At 35.3% G+C, this 13,129-nt stretch overlaps 2 protein-coding genes across 2 annotated transcripts; both read left to right on the top strand.

Annotated features, from left to right (window-relative positions):
• The first annotated feature begins 1,435 nt into the window (after positions 1-1,435).
• Positions 1,436-5,253, top strand: LOC108817052 (3-oxoacyl-[acyl-carrier-protein] synthase II, chloroplastic). Its single transcript, XM_056991188.1, has 14 exons — positions 1,436-1,936; positions 2,280-2,485; positions 2,587-2,790; positions 2,900-3,010; positions 3,103-3,198; positions 3,295-3,340; positions 3,431-3,510; positions 3,613-3,681; positions 3,817-3,901; positions 3,987-4,141; positions 4,249-4,329; positions 4,444-4,503; positions 4,657-4,814; positions 4,917-5,253. The coding sequence occupies exons 1-13, from the start codon at positions 1,621-1,623 to the stop codon at positions 4,771-4,773; spliced, it is 1,626 nt and encodes a 541-aa protein (XP_056847168.1). The 5' UTR covers positions 1,436-1,620; the 3' UTR covers positions 4,774-4,814; positions 4,917-5,253.
• Positions 5,254-6,723: 1,470 nt separating this feature from the next.
• On the top strand, positions 6,724-8,558 carry LOC108817055 (protein TIFY 10B). The gene is made up of 5 exons (XM_018589648.2): positions 6,724-7,060; positions 7,358-7,526; positions 7,636-7,931; positions 8,023-8,080; positions 8,163-8,558. The coding sequence occupies exons 1-5, from the start codon at positions 6,895-6,897 to the stop codon at positions 8,245-8,247; spliced, it is 774 nt and encodes a 257-aa protein (XP_018445150.2). The 5' UTR covers positions 6,724-6,894; the 3' UTR covers positions 8,248-8,558.
• The last annotated feature ends 4,571 nt before the right edge of the window (positions 8,559-13,129 follow it).

The raw sequence follows: 13,129 nt of genomic DNA, 5'->3' as shown, positions 1-13,129 counted from the left end.
AATTAATTTTGACAACGTTTCCAATATGTTGGAATAGAGTGTTTCTAATTACTACTACTACTACTTTCGAACGAAAATAAAAGTCAGAAACTTGAGTTTTTTTAATGGTTGTTAGTTGTGTGTTTCAATTGCTGCAATAAATTATATTTTATTATCATAAATAAAAAAATTGTTATTTACTGGAAGTTAAAAAAAGATAAAAAATGCTTTTCAGTTTGTGATTATTGCAATAATCTACTGCAAGTTAAAAAAAATTAGTAGTTTTAGCATCCACAAAAGTTGGATTCATTCATTTTCAAAAGTTCATTTTCTTCGGAACGAAGAAAAAAATGAAGTGATATTTTTTTCAATAATTTGCTTCATTTTCTTTTTTCAGAAAAAAATTATTCCAAATATATTCCATCTACGCTCAACTATATTATATCTTCACTTAATCATTAATTGTTAATAATACTTTATGACTTTTCAAATTAACTATTTTTATCCAACTATTTTGTTTTAACAACAATCTAATACAACTATTACTTAATATAAATTAAACATTATAAATTAGTACAAAAACATAAACAAATAAACAAAGAACATTAAATTTTATTAGAAACATCAAATATATAATTTTCGTACAAGTAATCAACTAAAATGTTCCAAACAAAAACACATAAACTTAGTTAAAAGTTCTTTAAAGTGAATATATTTATGTTTATCGATATTAATATCTAAATTAGATGAAAATAATAATAGAAAATTCAAAATAATAGGATAATACCAACATATATAATTTATTTTATAAGAAAATAAGAATAAGTAAAAATTAAGGATCAATTTACAATTTAAAAAGTTCATCTTAAAAAAACGAAAATATCAACAGTATATCTTCAAATTCGAAGTAAGAATGTTCATTATTTCATTTTGAAACAACAAATGAAATACTATTGGAGTAAATATTTTTCAAAATGAAGCAAAAAATAGAAAATAAATCACCATTGGAAATAGTCTTAAAACTATCAAACTTAACAAAATACAATAACTGATTATATTTTTTATATTTTGTCGAAAAAAAGATATTATATTTTTTATATTTAAAAAAAAAGATTGAAGTTATTAATCAGAATCTAATTTGTGTTTCAGTTTTACACTACTTTTAAATAAGCAAGATTTGGGGTTGAAAAGGGGTATTTTTACTGCCAACAAAAATAGATAAAAGTTTATGTAACATTATTATATTTAGATATATATATATATATATGTTGTACGGAATGTTGATATATCATTATTTTATTTGTATTTACTTTAAAAATATAATTTTATATTCCGTTTTCTCAGATTTAGGATTAAAATAAAACGAAATAAAAATTTAATTCTGGACGTGGATATTTCTGAGATTTGAAGTGTTGATTGATATAAGCAAGTGCTCTTGTATGTATCTTTTTGACGTCTCCACGCACGAGTTTACGCATCCAGAGAGAGAAGAGAAGAGAAGAGATCGAGATCGATTACTCTCTTAAACCTCTCTCGTGAATCGCTAGATTCTCTCTTCACCCTTTTCTCGCCTTCCCCTCCCATTTTATTTCGTGTTTGTCGTCTTCCTCTTGTGCTCTCTCTCACTTCACTTTTATCGCCATGGTGGGTGCTGCGTCGTCTTCCTGTTACGCATCTCCCCTATGCACCTGGTTCGTCGCTGCTTGCATGTCCGTCTCTCACGGCGGCGGAGATTCCCGACAAGCCGTCGCTTTCAAATCTACCGGGCGGAGTCGTCGAAGCAACAGCAAATGCTCTGCCTTTCCTGGATCCGGTAGTAGCGTTCAGCACGCTCTCGTCACGACTTGTAATCAGTACAGCAACAACAGCAGCAGCAATGCCTTGTCTTCTCTCTTCGGATCGAACTCTGTTTCTCTCAATCGGAACCAGAGGAGATTGAATCGAGCAGCTAGTTCCGGTAATAACAAAGCTTTGTTCTTTTTTTTTTCTGTTAGTAAAGTTTCTCTTTTTATGTTATTTGGTCAAATGATTCAACTTGGAGGTGAAAAAGCAGAGGCTGATTTGGAATCTCAGCTGAAACGTCAAGTTGCTTCTTTTTTTTTTTTTGTTATGTAAGCACATTGTTGTGAGTTTAGGCCCAATACAGAGTATGGTGTGACCTGAACAAAGTAGCTGTCAAATATTGTTTCTTTGTTGCCTGTTACTTATTTGTGTGTAATGCCATTTGAGATGTGGTGTCTGGATAGTAGCTTATTTGAGTTAATCTCTTATTCAACTACACTATCATTTATGGTGTTTAGGTGGAGCCATGGCAATTGCGATGGATATGGATAAGGAAGCCATGGTTATAAATAAACCCCCTACGGAGCAGCGCCGGGTTGTGGTGACAGGGATGGGAGTTGAAACCTCACTTGGTCATGACCCTAACACCTTTTACGAGAATCTCCTACAAGGCAACAGTGGTATTAGCCAGATTGAGAATTTTGATTGTTCTGAGTTTCCTACGGTAATAAGCATTATATTATTATTATTATTTCACGGTTTCTTGGTGTGTTTGCTTTTTGTTGTTTACTTGAATATCTTTTTCATTGCTTCTCCTTTGTCAAGAGAATTGCTGGAGAGATCAAATCCTTCTCTACTGAAGGATGGGTTGCTCCAAAACTCTCTAAGAGGATGGACAAGTTCATGCTCTATCTTCTCACTGCTGGCAAGAAAGCTTTGGTTGATGGTGGTGTAACTGAAGAAGTTATGGCAGAGTTTGACAAAGCCAAATGCGGAGTCTTGATTGGCTCTGCAATGGGTGGCATGAAGGTCTACATTCTTGATCTTGTTTTTTTTTTTTGAATATTTTAGAGTTTTAGAGAGTAATGAAAAAGTGTTTCAAGATCGAGGTTTCTGACAATTCGATATTGATATATAGGTTTTCCAAGATGCTATTGAAGCTATGAAGATCTCTTACAAGAAGATGAATCCTTTCTGTGTGCCCTTCGCGACAACAAACATGGGTTCTGCTATGCTTGCTTTGGATCTGGTCTGATTTAAATTTTTTTATGTTAGGCAATATTTATATGGATCACCGCTAGAAACTTTGTACTTACCTTTTTTTTGGTGGTCATGTATTAGGGATGGATGGGGCCAAACTATTCTATCTCAACTGCTTGTGCAACAAGCAACTTTTGCATTCTGAATTCAGCAAACCACATTATTAAAGGGGAAGCTGTAAGTATTCTCCAACCCACTTGGAATTTTTGGTAGACTTCTTCTGGTTTCTAATTTTATTATCCTATGTCTTGTCTCCCCTGCTAAATCTTTCAGGATGTAATGCTCTGTGGTGGCTCAGATTCAGTTATTATTCCAATAGGTGCAAATTCGCTATCCTGTACTTCCTATATGTTCTTTAAATCTAAGCTGCATGATTTTTTATTATCTTATCTTGTGTGTATCAATGCAGGATTGGGAGGTTTTGTTGCATGCCGGGCTCTTTCACAGAGGAATAATGATCCTACAAAAGCTTCACGCCCTTGGGATAGCGTAAGTTTCTACAATTTCTTTCTCTCTAGTCTCTTCCATTGGCATGTCTTATGAAAGAATTTAAATGTGAGAAAATGCGTCTTGGCCTTCATTGCATAACAGAATCGAGATGGTTTCGTGATGGGAGAGGGAGCTGGAGTTTTGCTTTTGGAAGAACTTGAACATGCTAAGGTATATATCTCACTCGTTCTTGTTTGCTGTTTTTTCACAAATGAAACTTTACCTTCAAGTTTTTTTCCAATCTTGCTATGGAAAAAATTGTCAGAACTTATGTATTCTGATTTATTTATTTATATTTTTGTTCAGAAAAGAGGAGCAACAATCTACGCAGAGTTCCTTGGTGGGAGTTTCACATGTGATGCCTACCACATGACCGAGCCTCGCCCTGATGGTAGTTTCATTTTCCCCTCTATTTCATATTAGTTTTGCTAAAATCAACTGCAAGTTGTAAATCTCTTTTGTGATTATAACCACAGGGGCTGGTGTGATTCTGTGTATCGAGAGAGCATTAGCTGATGCTGGGATTTCAAAGGAACAGATCAACTATATAAATGCACATGCAACCTCAACACCAGCTGGAGATCTTAAGGAGTATCAAGCCCTTTCTCACTGTTTTGGCCAAAATCCTGAGGTAGATTTCACTTCGTCCATCCCTCCTCAAGTTCTGTGTATGTTACAAGATTTCATGGTACTCTTCGTGTGCTTTCCTTCCTTACTTGCTCTTGCACAATGTGGCAGCTGAAAGTAAATTCCACAAAATCTATGATTGGACACTTGCTGGGAGCTGCTGGGGCCGTTGAAGCTGTCGCCACCGTGCAGGTAGCACATTTACTATTAGACAAACAAATCAACGTATCTTTTGAGGGAAAAACTGCTGATGTTTAAACCAATATTCACAGCTTTTTCATGTTAAATTTCTGTTGTTTACTACAGGCAATAAGGACCGGATGGGTTCATCCAAATATCAACCTCGAGAGTCCAGACAATGGAGTGGTATGTTAGCGAATTTTGTTTTGTCTTTTTGTTATTCCAAGATTATCATAGTTCGTTACTACTAGTATCCTACACAAAAACCATTTAATGTGTCCTGTCGGCGTGAGATTTTAAATAATACTTACCTGATATGATGTGGTGAAAATGGAGCAGGATACAAAATTGCTGGTGGGTCCTGAGAAGGAGAGATTGAACATTAAAGCAGCCTTGTCAAATTCTTTCGGGTTTGGTGGCCATAACTCCAGCATCATTTTTGCTCCTTACAAGTGAAAAGCACTCATTGCTTGTAACTCCAAACCTGCTTGTATAAGGTACCACATTAACCTCTCCATTTTGTTTTCTGATGCCATCAGTAATGGACAGTTTGTACTATGAAGCTGAGTTTTAAAGCATGGATTTTTGTTCTGGTGCAGTGTTTACAAGAACTCCCCATGTGTTATCTTGTTGTTGAGGGAATCAACACAGTTTGTTAAACTACCAAGAGCTAAGCTAAGTTTCTTAGGATCAAGATCAGATGTGCCAGAGAACTTGGACAAAGAGCAAACGTAGCAGAGTTTGGATTTGCCGTGAGAAAAAATCTGTTCCGTGTGATACATTTTGACTGGAATCTTTGTAGCCTTCCTTTTCCTTTTGTAGTATTTCATTTCATTTCTATTTGTTAATCATACAATCTGAAAATTGCCAAACCAATTCTCTGTTAAAATTTTAGTAACTCTTCACAGTTGTTTATCAATGCTTCTAGTTAACATATCTTGGGAAACTAAATTATAGTTTGGATTGCTAAAAGTCCTTCCAATGGCTCAAAAATATCCTACTTGGGTGTAAGCTTTTTCTACTGTTAAACATGTGCAAGAAAAGCAGATAAAGAAAGGAGGAATCAACTGTGAAAACTGAAAATCAACTTACATAACACACAAATGGATAAAAGTAATCTAATCAGTCTCGCCTCAAAATATGTACTGTAAGAGAACCATAAATATATAAAGTTTCTACAGTAAAAAAACGTGAAGACTAATATTCCTCTAGTAACTGAAGGAAGCTTTTATGTTCTATTATTCTTGTGACCCCTCTTACATATCCGTGACCACTACAGAGATATCCCCACTTGCTTTTATTTCTTTTTGGTTGCATACTCCAGTTATATTTAAAACCTGATGTCTTTATGTGCTTTTGTTTCTTGCTGAGTAACTTCATAGAGAAGTGGGCATCGTTTTTTATAACCTGGGTATGTGTATACAAACTAGATTACCGGCCTTTTACTTACTTAGTTAATAATATAATACAAGAGAAATAAGAATCAACCATAGACGTAAATCCTAATTATATCCCTATCAGAGGCGAAAATAATTATTAAACAAAATTCATGGTAAAGAAATAAATACTGTGCATAGATGTGGAAGTTCCATAATTACCCAAAAGATTGAGGATGAATACATAAACATGGCGGTAGTCAAAGGATGAGAACCGTGAATATATAGATCAACCCAAGGATAAAACAATAAATACGGACCAATCAGAGGGCAATACGACAGAAGGTATCTCGGGACAATTTCGTTACAAATTTAGACAATTGACATGGTTTATAATATTATAGAGTATCAGAACAGTCCTTGAATTTTTGTTTCACGTATTTTTTAGTCCTCTAAAAAACGATTTTAGCAGTCTGTTAGATTAGATCTCAATTAAATATCTCTGGATATTTGTTTGCACCTAACAGGCTAACATCATACACGTGGGATAATAAGAAAAGAATATTTACTCCAAAATAATGGTTAAATTTGTGCAGTTAAAATGGACACGCGTAAGGATAGCATTTGTGGAGGAGACGTGAACTTCCCGCATCTTTTTAATATTATTATTACATATCAGATTAATTAAGTAGAAGGTAAAATCAGAAAACGTGATTTATGGATCAAAATGGATTAGTGGACGCTATAGTTTTATACAGAGTTTCAGCAGCAAGCCACTTGCCTATTATAATACTGCTCTATAATACTAGAAGGCTTTCGATACACTCGATACTTAAAATTGAAACTGAGATTTATTTTTACTAATAAATATTTTTTTTTGCTTCTTTAGGGATTAGACGTGGGTGACGGTGAACTCAAACAGACCAGTCGGTCTGCCGTTAGAATAAAGTTGGGCATTTAATTAAAACACGTGTTGTATATGTCTCTATTACTAATTTTAATTTAGTTAATTTAGTTTGTTTGGTATGTGCAAGTAGAGCGAAAGAAAGTATTAAAAAGACGTTCACGTTTCTTCCTCCTCACACCAGCATAATAAGAAGAAGAAGAAGAAGAATTGAAGAAAGCAAGCAGGAAACATAGAGATTCTTTCTTGTCCTTTCAGTGAGGTTTTTGGGTTTAGCGAATCGATTGATTTAGAAGGATGACGAGTTCTGCCGAGTGTTGGGAATCCTCCGGTGAGAGGAAGAAGGTGCTTGAGAAGAAGCCGAGCTTCTCGCAGACATGTAGTCGATTGAGTCGTTATCTCAAGGAGAAGGGTAGCTTCGGAGATCTCAGCTTAGGGTTGACATGCAACCCCGACCTCCATGGTAACTAACTCAACCTAACCTCTTCCTCTTTCTCTTTCTCTCCCTCTACAGGACCTAGATCTGTTTTCATTTGTCGCTCCGATTCGAAAACAAGCAATTGAAAATTGGTTACATGTTAACCGGAAACAGAACCGTATAGGCGAACCGGGAATCAATTTTATATCTTTATTGAGTTTCTGTGAGATGTTTCTTCTTCTATGTTTGGTTTTGAGACATAGTCCTCTGTCTTGATGATAAACCAGATATATGATTTAGAGATTGATTTTGTCGTTTTTTTTGGGGGGGGTTAATTTGCAGGAGCTTTTGGTGTGTCACGTGAGCCCACGATGATGAATCTCTTCCCTTCTACGGCTGCTCAAGACGTTAAACCACCGAAGAGTGATGTGATTCCTCGGCAATCAAGCTTTTCTTCTTCCTCTTCCCCTGGAGGAGCCAAGGAAGAAGTCGATAAGATCATGGATACTAAGTATGTTTCTTTTTTTCTTTTTTGCAAATACTCTGATAATTTATCATCTGATTATTATATACAAAGCTTGACTAACTTTTGTGTGTGTTTTGTTTTTAATCTTGAACAGATCTGTGAACGTGGAGTCTCTATCTGCGCCATTGACCATATTCTACGGCGGTCAAGTTATGGTGTTTGATGATTTTCCTGCTGAGAAAGCCAAGCAAGTCATTGACTTGGCTCACAAAGCAAGTGCTAAAAGCTTCACATCTGAACTGAACAGTAGCCAGATTGCTTATACTCAAAACATTGCCAGTAATCATAAAGAGTTTGCTTCCACTACCCCAAATCCAGTTTCTATTCATGTGAAAACGGCTGCACCAGAGCCAATCCAAGCCAACAAATCCTCTTTAGCTTGCGGTAACGGTAAGAGCTCTCTTTGGTTTCAGTCTCTGAGAGTTTTTTTTTTTTGGCTTTTTCCATATTTTTCTTAACTTCTCTGTTTTGTGATATGTAGAACTCCCAATTGCTAGAAGAGCTTCACTTCATCGATTCCTTGAGAAGAGAAAGGATAGGTAAATTAATTGCAATCTTTTTAATGTTATTTTTACTCCACCATTTCAAAGCAAAAGTTTCTTATCATTCCATCACCAACAGGATTTCATCAAAGGCACCGTACCAGATAGACGGTTCTACCGAAGCATCTTCCAAGCCTAACGCACCTTGGCTCGGTTCCCAGTAATCTCTTTGAGTTGTGACTCCTCCTTTTGATGATGCTCCCATCGTTTACTATAATATCAAGAAGCTCTACTGATTCCACTCCTAGGAGTTTTGTTGTCTGTTCAATGCGCCAGAAAAAAAAACTCAGTATATCTGTACGAAACTAATCCTTATAGTTTTGCTACTTTTTTGGGTTTAAATCCATTGTGTTATAGACCTTTTCCTCTGCTGTTTTCAGCATTTGCTTGCAACTTTTGTAAGAAACATCAGTTTCTTATTTATTTATTTTTGGTTGTTGTTGTTGACGACCTTAATATCAGGTTACTTTATTTATCCATGTGTCTTTCTTTTCTTATTTATTGAAAGAGCTGAAGCTTCCAGTTAAGGAGAGTAATTAAATTTAAAATGTTTGTTTTTTTATATATTCAACCCACCTGAGGAGAAATCCAAAACCTCATTCTCTCTTTTAAAAGTACTGGAATATCTCTATTCTCTACAGCAGCAAAAACACTCGTTTACCCATAGTTATACATTGTAGACGTATCACATACGGTGGGCTTATCCGTTAGTATTTTCTTTTTACATTCTCTGCTGCGGTAACATATGTTCAGAAGTACATCACATCGGGCAGAAGCGAGCCCGAAGTCTTCATCTTATCAAAACAGCGTGGAGACGTTATATCAAGTCATTTTTTAAGATTTGACAACGGGCCCAGATGCAACAAGTTGCACATCCAAGGGGCCACAATGGCACATCCAAGGGGCCACAATGGCTTGATTGCACTTGCACATAATGTTGCGTCGGGTCTTTACTTTACTTTTTCTATTTTTCTTTGCTAGTCTTTAACTTTTACTTAAAAGTTAAAACGCTATTTATAGTTTTTTTCATTAACCTGAAACTGACAGGATGCGATTTTGTTTTCAAAGATATTTTGAGTTGGAATTGTGAATTAATCCAAGTTTGGAATTGAGAAGAAAGTGATAATGATTTCAATACATTATTACAATTTTAACAAGGTTTTTGTAATATGGATATCTCTATAAACACCTTGACTGGTAAATTTTGTTCTTATAGATAAACCAAAAATAAATCCATAGGAGACTGAATCATTCGACTTTCCAGTCATAGAGTTGAAGACGCATGTCTCTCATTCTTACTTGATGACAATACTTTTTTTTCTGCTAAACAGATGACAATATTCTGGAATCATAAATTTGCGAACATGGGTGCATAATCGCACATACATAAACTTTAACTTTTTTCTGTTAAATCATCTCTAGCTTTTTATTGATTTATTTGATACAGAAACCAAACATATAAACATTAAACGTTATTCCAAAATCAAAACCAAAAGCAAAGCTTCTATACAAGTTGCTTTTAACCTAACCAAAATTTTCATTTTTTTTTATCAATTCATTTTGTTTTCTTTCTTATTTTTTTTTCTTATAAATAGAATGGTGATCACTCTTTTTTATTCTAAATGTAAATTTTATGCTATCCTAAAATACGAATATCCCAGGAGAGAAAGCTGATAGAACCGTATTTTATCAACTACGGAGAACTGAATATTGTAAATAAAAATTGATAAGATTATACCAAAGATTTAAGAAAAGGAGGATGAAACAACTGCAGAGGCGAGATATTATCTCTTTCCTTAACTCAAAATACGTCCCGTAGTGCGACGGTTCGATAACGTAATGAGTCCCAGGATACAACTGCAAACAATCTTCTGAATTTGCGTCACTCTATCAGAAGCCTGGCGAAATAGTTTTGTGTATACTCTCAGACTCAATAAGAAATATCAAAAGAGAAAGAGAAACAAAAATGATATGAGGAATTGTTGAATTCTGTGAACGTGTGTCTTTCTCTACACAAATGACCTCTTATTTATAATACAAAGAGATTAGCACACGTTATAGATTAGTGGAGGCACCAACGTTTATATTGAATAGCCATAATGAAAATTGATTCTCCATTGACTCATTCATGTTGACAAAAATAATTATTGCTTCTTGACCAAATCAATTCAAAGCCAATAAATTATTTTTTTATGGGTTTTCATTTTTATGTTTTAAACAAAAACATAAAAGATTATCACAAATAAAATTTGAATATTAAGTTAATAGACATATTGTCCAACTAACAAAATCAATTTCAAATTCAAACCCAAATATTCAAAGTGATCCATTTGCTAAATATTTTATACTTAGCTAAATTTAAAGCTTTATAAACTTTGCATAACACTCACTTTGGACCTCCATTTCTCATTCAACACAACTCTGATTTTGACCAACAAATACACTAACTCATAGTGTTCACAGTGACGATTACATCGTGCCCAAGTTCCGGTCTTTCCGACAGACGTCTCCGTCGAAAATCCCATCGGAAAAATGGTCCACACCCCTTTGTCAAAAACGAGTTCCAACAATCCCCCACATGAATAGAAATGACTCTATACACATGACTCAAAAGAAAAAAAAACTTTTGAGAGTATGAACGAAAAATCCACTGCATGATGAGTTGGTAGCAATTTTTCAGCCTTGAACCAGTCATTGTTAATAGCTATCGGATTTACTCGGCCAGGAGGTGGCCATGATGTCTTGAACCTCCCGGGCTTTGGTGTAAACCTAGACAATAGCTATAACACAGCTTCATTCTCTCACAAAACTAATTTCTCTATTGTGTTCATTTTAGCCGTGAACATTCCTGGTAATCATGAGTGAACTTAGAGAATATAGCCTTTCACTATTCTCCTAGAAACGGCCCCATTTCACACTCACAAGGTGATTTGCCATTAGTTTTGTTTAGAGGAGTATCATGTACTACTCCATTCATATCTCAAAACAATGGACACAAATCATTAAAAGCAAATGCTTATCCTCTATTCCTTACATGTAGCACTGTTTAATCATCCTGGGAACTGGGTATAGACCGAAGTCTTACAGTGCTTTGGGCAGACTTAGTTTGACTTAGTTGTCTCCTTGAACCTATTTCTTGGGATCTCCAATCTGATAAGTAGAGTTACCGCCAAACCTCATCTTAGTTCATAGGCTTTAAACCCATTCCTCTTGATGATTTTACAACTTGATCTCGTGACAAACCTTTAGTAAATGGATCCGCAAGGTTTTCATTTGTTCTGATGTAATCAATCGTTATTACACCAGTTGAGATCAAGTGTCTAATGGTTTTATGACGTCTTCTTATATGACGAGATTTACCATTATACAAACTACTCAGTGCCCGGCCTATTGCCGCTTGGCTATCACAATGTATGCGTAATGCCGACACTGGTTTATCCCACATAGGAATATCTTCCAAAAAATTTCGAAGCCACTCTGCTTCTTCTGCAGCTTTATCTAAAGCTATGAACTCAGATTCCATAGTTGATCTGGCCAATAGAGTTTGTTTGGAAGATTTCCAAGCAACTGCGGCACCACCAAGAGTAAAGACATATCCACTCGTGGATTTAGAGTTTTTGGAGTCGGAAATCCAGTTGGCATCACTGTATCCTTCCAAAACTGCTGGTTCTTTACCATAGTTTAGCCCATAAGTTTTAGTATAACGTACATAGTTTAATACTCTTGTTATGGCTTTCCAGTGGTTATGTCCTGGATTACTCGTGTAGCGACTTAGTACATTGACTGCATGTGCTAAATCGGGTCTAGTACAATTTGTCAAGTACATCAAGCTACCGATGACACGCGCATACTCCGACTGTAACACTGCTTCACCTGAATTTTTCGTCAAGTGAAAACTAGGATCTACAGGAGTTTTCGCTATTCCTTTTGAGTAAGATTTAAATCTCTCAAGGATCTTTTCAGCATAATGAGTTTGAGATAAGATGATTCCTTCAGAATTGCGAAAAATCTTAATCCCTAGGATAACATCAGCTAATCCCATATCTTTCATTTCGAACTTGCTACTTAGCATGTTCTTTGTTTGACTGACCATGTCTTTATTACTACCAATAATGAGCATGTCATCAACATACAAACCAAGCAAAACGTACCCATGTGGTGTACTTTTGTAGTATATGCACTTGTCACATTCATTAATACTGAAACCATTTGACATCATAACATTGTCAAATTTTTCATGCCATTGTTTTGGAGCTTGCTTAAGTCCATACAATGATTTTACAAGTCGACAAACTTTATGTTCTTGTCCTGGGACAACCCACCCTTCAGGTTGTTGTATATAAATCTCCTCTTCTAAATCACCATTTAGAAAAGCAGTTTTGACATCCATCTGATGAATTTCTAAGTTTTTCAATGCTGCAATTCCTATCAGTATTCTGATAGAAGTTATTCTCGTTACCGGAGAATAGGTGTCAAAGAAATCCAAGCCTTCTTTTTGCCGGAAACCTTGCACCACAAGTCTACACTTGTACTTATCAATTGAGCCATCAATATTCAACTTTCTTTTGCAAAGCCATTTACACCCTAAAACTTTAAACCCTTGTGGCAAATCGGTCAAATACCATGTATGATTTTGCATAATGGAGTCAAATTCACTATTGAAAGCTTCCTTCCAAAAATCAGCTTCTGGTGTAGACATAGCTTCAGCGAAACTTCTTGGTTCATTCTCAAGGAGAAAGACCATCAAAAAATCTTCACCATAAGATTTTTTCTTAGCTCTTTTGCTACGTCTAGGTTCATCTTCAAATAATTCTGCATCATCAAAAGATGTGCCAGAAGTGCTCACCTCATATCCAGAGGTGTTTGCATCACTTTCTTCACGAGTTCGTTTTGAACTTTCTTTATTCTTATACGGGAATATGTGTTCGAAGAAAGATGCATTTCTTGATTCCATAATTGTATTGACATGTACATCTGGTACATCTGACTTATGAACCAAGAATCGATAAGCACCACTATTATGGGCATATCCGATGAAAATACAAT

This window comes from Raphanus sativus, chromosome 7, assembly GCF_000801105.2.
Source record: "Raphanus sativus cultivar WK10039 chromosome 7, ASM80110v3, whole genome shotgun sequence".
NCBI lineage: Eukaryota > Viridiplantae > Streptophyta > Magnoliopsida > Brassicales > Brassicaceae > Raphanus > Raphanus sativus.
The sequence above is the reverse complement of the archived record's forward strand: the minus strand, read 5'-3'. Positions and strand labels throughout refer to the sequence as shown.